Source organism: Phalacrocorax carbo, chromosome 16 (genome assembly GCF_963921805.1).
Source record: "Phalacrocorax carbo chromosome 16, bPhaCar2.1, whole genome shotgun sequence".
Lineage (NCBI taxonomy): Eukaryota > Metazoa > Chordata > Aves > Suliformes > Phalacrocoracidae > Phalacrocorax > Phalacrocorax carbo.
In genome coordinates this window covers 1,031,380-1,038,248 of record NC_087528.1, presented here as the reverse complement: position 1 = coordinate 1,038,248, position 6,869 = coordinate 1,031,380, and the positions used below count along the sequence as shown (strand labels likewise).

At 59.5% G+C, this 6,869-nt stretch overlaps 1 protein-coding gene across 1 annotated transcript; it reads left to right on the top strand.

Annotated features, from left to right (window-relative positions):
• Nucleotides 1-4,622: 4,622 nt before the first annotated feature.
• Nucleotides 4,623-6,450, top strand: AANAT (aralkylamine N-acetyltransferase). The gene is made up of 3 exons (XM_064467131.1): nucleotides 4,623-4,807; nucleotides 5,604-5,758; nucleotides 6,145-6,450. Exons 1-3 carry the CDS (start codon nucleotides 4,651-4,653, stop codon nucleotides 6,448-6,450), a joined length of 618 nt encoding a protein of 205 aa, XP_064323201.1. The 5' UTR covers nucleotides 4,623-4,650.
• The last annotated feature ends 419 nt before the right edge of the window (nucleotides 6,451-6,869 follow it).

The window sequence follows — 6,869 nt, the reverse complement described above, 5'->3', positions numbered from 1 at the left end:
AAGAACCCCATCCTTCTGTAAAGTTACAGCAATGGTGAGCGCTCGCACGCTGCCAGTCCGTGGCAGCTGATGAAAAGGCAGGAGAGAATTAAATCAGAGCCTGTGGCTGACCTTGCAGCGATGCCAAACTTCAGAGCCCTGCTGCCACCCCTGGTATGCTACTGCCAGGAGAAAAGCGTCACCTTCTTGGGTACGTGGGTCCCCACGGCTGAGCCAGCGGAAGGTGTAAAACAGGGATGTAAGCGGAGCATGCAGCTCCGAGATTATGTGAGTTTGGGGGAGAACCTCGCCGATGGCGCCACACGGGGGAGGACCCTGGTGCCACGTGCGGCCCCTGTGATGGCAGACCCTGCCCCTTGAAGCCAAGGGACTGCGAGCCCTTGGGATAACCGGGCACCGCAGCGGGGCTGGAGGCAGAGCGTGGCACAGCTGAGGAGCCCCTGGGCTGCGTGTCGCATCATTCCCGAGTCGTGGCGGGGGGAACACGAGTCGCGATCCAGCTGCCTCCTGCAGGCCATCCCTCGCTGCAAAGCCTACCCAGAGATAATTGCCGTCTTCCTGAGCGGGCACCCCAACGGAGAGACCAGCCCAGCTGCGGGGCCGGAGTGACAGCTCAGGGCTCTTTGAAGATGTGGAGAGGGCTGCTAAATATGTAAATCTCAGCACACTGCTGTGGCTCTCACTTAATGGAGTTTTTGACTCTCTGTAACTGTGCAGGAGCAGGGAGAGACAGACCCAGCTAAAGCCACCGATTGCAGCATCCCTGCTTGACTATTCCAGCCACGGGCCAGCCTCTGCTCTGCTGGGCTCAGCTTTAACAGCTGTGAGTTGCTCTGAAATGCCATTTCTGAAGGGCAGGAACCTGCTGGGTAGTATTTCTGTTTTGATTTCATGAAAAAAATTTAAAAGAGGGAGATAAGGGTGTAGCCCTAGGTCACTTTGCCCATGGCAGGAAACTGAAGCAGGTCCTGAGCTCCCCTGGAAAAGTCCCCAGTGGAGCAAAGCCAGCTCTGCCTCCTGCTCTGGGCTTCTTTCAGGGATGCAGCTGGTTCATGATGATAATGATGATGCCAACATTTAAAAATTATTATTTTTGCTGACCTTCCCAGTCAATTCCTTTCCAGGAGCTCATGCCTGGCATAATCCCCCTTTTATTACACATATCCTGATGGGACAAATAGTGCTGGCTTCGCCTATCCAGTTTCTTATGTCACAGCTCCCAGGGACCGTGGGCACCGCAGGGGAGAGATGCTTGATCTCTGGAGTAAGACCCTTGGGGCAGAAACCTTAGGTCTGCCCCCCCCCCATCCTACAAGAAGCCAGCTGGTTCCCCTGCGAAAGTCCCCACCGCTCAAGCCCAAGGGATGATCACGCCTGGCACAGCCAGCAGCCTCCCCATCCTCGGCACCAGGAAAGCTCATCCACGCTCAGCAGGGCTGCCTTCAGCTTCCTACGGGCTCCCGATGCCGCCAGAGAGGCCTGGCTCAGGCACAGGGCATTGCTCCCCTTTCCTAGCTAAGTCCTCTGCCCGGCCCGCAGCGGGGACTCAGCGCAGAGCAATCAGCTAAATGCTTTATCCCTCTGCGGGCAGTCACGCCAGGGGAAAAAAAATAAAAGCCTGATGGGATCCTTTTGCTGGCCTGTCACCTTAAAGCCTCTCACCTCTCCCTGTCTATCATCGGGGTTATAAACTCCTTAGGATGCCATCACGTGCTCCATAAATAACAAATATATAAGCAAGGGCCGCGGAGGGTGCGGCAGGCAAAGAGGAGAGGCAAAACCCCGTGTCCTCCTCTCCTGCCAGCTGCGAGGCAGCACCACCGGAGCCAGCCGGGCAGCGGAGCGGCGTGGGGTCCCCGTCCGGTAAGCACCCACGTTTCCCTTGCATCCCCGTGGCACTAAGAGCCTTGGGGACAGCTAGTGGTCCCGAGCCCACTGCGACTTACCGGCCCCAGTACCCCAGGATGCGGGGGATTGCCCCCGAGGGGGGGGAGGTTGGTGCATGGAGCTTCGCTTGCCTGAAAAATCCCCGTGGTGGAAGTAAGAGCGTGACTCTCACCCCTATCCTTCAAACACAGCCAACCAAAACCTGCTGTAGTAGGGACTCTTCTCATCGAAACCCCCCGTGTTTGTGGTGTGGGAAGAACTCGAGCTCTTTTGCAAAGAATATTTGTCTTCCAAACTGGGTCAATAACTCCCTACTACCAGCTCGTTTAAAAATTCAAGCTCCAAATCCAGGCAGACATTCACAACGTAATAAAAAGGTGTTGTTAGTGGGTTACTGCGGACTTGCCTGATGATTTACATGTGAGCATCTCTACGGACCATGTGGATGCTTTGATCTCTACTGCACAAATGCAAGCGGGGGGGGGCGGAATTTACAGAGCGAGCTTTTGGTACACTGCTATGTACACACAGACATATCGGGCTTGTCTCAGTCAGGGCTGGTAAGGAGCTACAGCACAAAATTTATCCTGGGCTGTGACTTGAACAATATACAGGAGGCTGTGTGGGAGCATGGAAGGGAGATGTCTTGAGCCAGGGAGAGAGGCTTTTCCTCCTCACTCTGGTTCTCACTTACTCTGACCTGGTGTGAGTTTCCTTCGCCTCTGCAGGTCGGATGCTTCCCAGGCGTAATGGTGCTGCTGGTACCCCCATGGCCATGCAGGGCCCAGGGCTGCGCTCGGCTGGCCGCTCTGCCCCGGCACCCCACACAGCCGCCCCTCACCCGAGCCAGCCACAGCCCCGCAACCTGCCCCGGGCACTCCGCACCGCCCAGGATCAAACCCCCGCGGCATTTTCTACATGCCCAGAGCCTACCCTCTTGCCCTCTCTGGGATTTACCCAGGTGGATGAGCCCCTAATCCAATTATCAGGATGAGGAGTTCCAGAAAATTTGATAATAAGCTCTACAAATATGCCACCACCCCCCCAGTACCCCACTCTCCTCTCCAGCTCGGCCACCTCTTTACTCCCCTCATACATTGTCCCCGGGAGCATGAACCACCCATTCCCAGCACCATTTCAGTTAGTCCTTGGTGACCGGAACCAACACTGGGGATGCTAAATAACTCCCCTGCCAAAGAAACCCCCTCTCCGTGATGGACCCAGTCCCTTAGCTACATGTCCAGTACCAGACCGGCAATTCACTGAAAATAAACTACGACACCCCAGCTCGCCTCAGGCTGGATAAAGCAGGCGTTTCAGGTACCCGGCCCTGGGCATTTCAGGATGGAAAATTCCCAGCTTGTGCCGGTTCTGCCCTGTGCAATGTTTGTGTTGGTAATGCTTTTGTTTCTATAAATCCTATTAGCTGGAGGCAAGCCTATAATTAGCGGGGAAAGCCAGCACCTCTTGAACAATAATCAAAAATGACCTGGCTTCACTGCAAATTGCCTGAATATTGTCTGAGCAGGGACAGATGGATGGATGGCTCTGGGAGCAATTCCCACTATTTCTGCCTGTAGTCTGCCTGTGCTTATCTCGCTCAGTTATTGCTCTTAGTTCTCAGTTCCCTCAGTTATTCGCTCAGTTTGTGGCTCTCTCTGGGTTTATTTATTGACTTGGTTTGCTCACACATGAAACCAGAGGCAGACTGAAGCCACAGGCCCTCATCCAGGTTGAGGGATTTGGCTGGGCTCTGCCGGGTGAGGTCAGGGGCCAAAGACCCTCCCAGGGCAACTGCGGGGTCTGGGGTCCCACGTCACCGGTGGCGCGTCCCAGGGCGGGCTGTTCCTGCTGGGACCATGCTGCCTGGGGCTCCCGGGGCAGGGGGCGACGCCTGGGGGCACCTCACCCAAGGCTTGCGGCCACAGGCACCCACTCGCCCTGCCACAGAGCCACCTCAGCTCTGTCCGCGAGCGTGGATGCGACCTAGGAGCCCAACAGGGGCTAAGCCGTGTCACTTACCAGCTGAACGAGCCGGAAAAGGGAGTAAATCCCAAGCAGCTCCGGCTGCCTGTGGGAGGCAGCTTTGGCTGCCTGACGTGTCCGTGCCGGGCACCGCGGTGCGCACATGGTGGCCTGGCCCTGACCTCTTGCTCGCATACACCCATACAGCACCACCAAGGCGACAGGGCTGCAGGCAGTATTTGCCCAGAGAGGCTTATTTTGCAGCCTCTTGGCTTCCCGCAGCCACATCCCACCCTGCCTGCCCCCCAGGGCTCTCCTGCCATCCCACTGCCTGGCTTTGCCATGGGTTGGGAGATGCTGGGCAGGATGCTCAGCCCCACGCCTGCTCCCCCTGCTCCAGCTCTAGCAGCCCCTGTCCCTGCTCTGTCCCACCACCCGGCCATCCCAGTTGGTCACCAGGCTTTTGTCCCCTCCCTGGTCCCTGGGGCCGTGGGTTTGCTGCAGCCCACGGCTGGTGCCAGGCTGTGGCTCCCCAAGCGCCGACCCCTGCTCACAGTGATGGCAGACTGGCAATGGGGTCACTGTGGACGGGTATTTGCTATATATACACACAGACACATATAGGGAAAGGGTGGCAAGCAGCCTAATCCCATGCATGATCAACAGGTATTTTTGGCAGCTGAGAGCGCTGGAGGAGATCGGCTGAAATAAAGGGTGCTGTGGCGCCGTGGGGGTGAGGAGCTGGCAGAGGCTGCCCCGATCAGAGAGAGAGCTGGGAAGCAGGGCAGGAGGAGGAGGATGTCGGCGCTCAGTACGTTGCCTTTCCTGAAGCCCATTCATTTGAGGTCCCCCCGAAGCTCGCCAGGGGGTCAGCGCCGCCACACGCTGCCCGCCAGCGAGTTTCGCTGCCTCAGCCCCGAGGACGCCGTCAGCGTGTTCGAGATCGAGAGGGAAGGTAAGGGGCTGCCCCCGGGAGGTCTTGCGCGGTGGCATCACCTGGAAATGCCCCGTCCCTTATCTCCACCGGTCCCTCGTGCTCCCCAGAGTCACACTGTTGTGGGAAAACCCCCGTGCATCCCCCCGTGGGTGATGAGGGAGGGAGCCAGCGGCCATGACTTGCGGCCAGGCCACCATGGGCCCCCTAACGAGGTGGGGAAGGCTGTGATTAAGGAGGTGGAGAACCACAGCCCCCAACTCACCCAGCTGCCTGGAGTGAGGATGGTGGGAGGCGATTCCGGAGCAGGACCAGGCAAGTGGGGAGCATCTCTCCCAAAACAGCCCTGCCAGAGGCAAGCAGACAGGAGAGGGGGAAGGTGGGAGGAAGGACATCATGCTCAGCCTCCTATTGCACAGAGGCACTTTGAGATGTACCCCCAGCACCCTCCCCCTGCCCTTCCAGCTCAGGCACCCCCAGCTTCGCTCACTCAGACTCACCCGGCCCATTTCTCCCTCCTCTCCAAAGGGCAAGGGGATCGGGGAGATGCCAGGAGGGAGGGTTCATCTCAGCACCCGCTGCTGTAGCTCTGGAATCAGCAACGAGAGCGGGGACCCAGTCCCTGGGCCGTGGGGGGGCTGCCTCTGGAGGAGCAGAGCTGCTCCCTGGAGCCATCCCGTCCCTTAGGGCTCCTCTGGGCCAAGTAGGCAGCAGGACACATGCCATCTCTCCCCATCACGTCCTGCTCCCCCTGCCCCATCAGTGCTGGGGGGTTGCCTGGGTCCCCCTTGCTATGCTCACTGCCGTCCCCCTCCAGCCTTCATATCCGTCTCCGGGGACTGTCCCCTCCACCTGGATGAGATCCGCCACTTTCTGAACCTGTGCCCAGAGCTCTCCCTCGGCTGGTTTGAGGAAGGGCGGCTCGTGGCGTTCATCATCGGCTCCCTCTGGGACCAGGACAGGCTCAGCCAGGTAAGAGCCGGACCCTGTTCTTCTGGCTCACGTGCTGGGAGAGGCTCTGCCAGAGCCTGGGGATGAGGAGAAGCTCCCTAGGGCCCTCAGGTTACTCACTAATCTTCTCCCAAGACTAATTGCTACAGGGCTGCTCTGGTGGAAATGAACTTTCTCATTAATTAATTTTACTGATGCTGTAAAAAACCCATGCTCGGTAATTCCCCACAACATTCATTTTAAGATTAAAAAGCCTGCAGGGATGATGGGGGGAGGTGAAGGGGGGATGGCAGCGGGACCCTTCTCCCTTTGGGGGAGGACGTGGACCCCAGTCCATTGGGGCGGGGAGCCGAGGCACGTGCAGGCTGGGACCCCCGGTCACACTAACCCCGCTCCCCCCTCGGCAGGCGGCGCTGACCCTGCACAAGCCGCAGGGCACGGCCGTGCACATCCACGTGCTGGCCGTGCACCGCACCTTCCGGCAGCAGGGCAAGGGCTCCATCCTCATGTGGCGGTACCTGCAGTACCTTCGGTGCCTGCCCTTCGCCCGGCGCGCCCTGCTCATGTGCGAGGATTTCCTCGTCCCCTTCTACCAGAAGTGTGGTTTCGAGGCGCTGGGGCCCTGCGAGGTGACGGTGGGGGAGCTGGCCTTCATCGAGATGCAGCATCCCGTGCGGGGTCACGCCTTCATGCGCAGGAACAGCGGCTGCTGAGCCCCCTCCGGCCCAGCCCTGCCAGGGAGGCTGGAGAGAGGCTGCGGGGGGAGGACAAGAGGCTGCGACCCCTCTCCGTCCCTGCCGCAGCTACACATCTTCCCCGGCTGGCCCTGGCTACAGCTGCTCCCTCTGCCACATCTGCCTTCCAGCCAGGAGACCAGCCTGGTCCCATCCCGGCCCCGGCAGGGCTGGGGACAGAAACCTCCCGCCCGGCCCCGCTGGACGCACCGACCCCCCGGTCTCTGCCTCAGCCGGGGCTGTGCTGGCAAGCCTGGGTGGGCTGCAGGGCCGCGTGCCCCGAGGGGATGGAAAAGCACTGCCCTAGGAGCAGCGCGGGGGGCTCCGCTGACCTAAGGGCACCCACAACGACGTTTTGCTGAGACACCCAGCAGAGCCCGTGCATACACGTGCCCCCA

Excerpts from the sequence above, each read along its gene's own strand:
- AANAT (XM_064467131.1), top strand. The coding sequence starts at position 4,651 with ATGTCGGCGCTCAGTACGTTGCCTTTCCTGAAGCCCATTCATTTGAGG. Across the intron at positions 4,808-5,603 it reads GTTCGAGATCGAGAGGGAAG|CCTTCATATCCGTCTCCGGG; the intron begins GTAAGGGGCTGC and ends GTCCCCCTCCAG. Across the intron at positions 5,759-6,144 it reads ACCAGGACAGGCTCAGCCAG|GCGGCGCTGACCCTGCACAA; the intron begins GTAAGAGCCGGA and ends CCCCCTCGGCAG.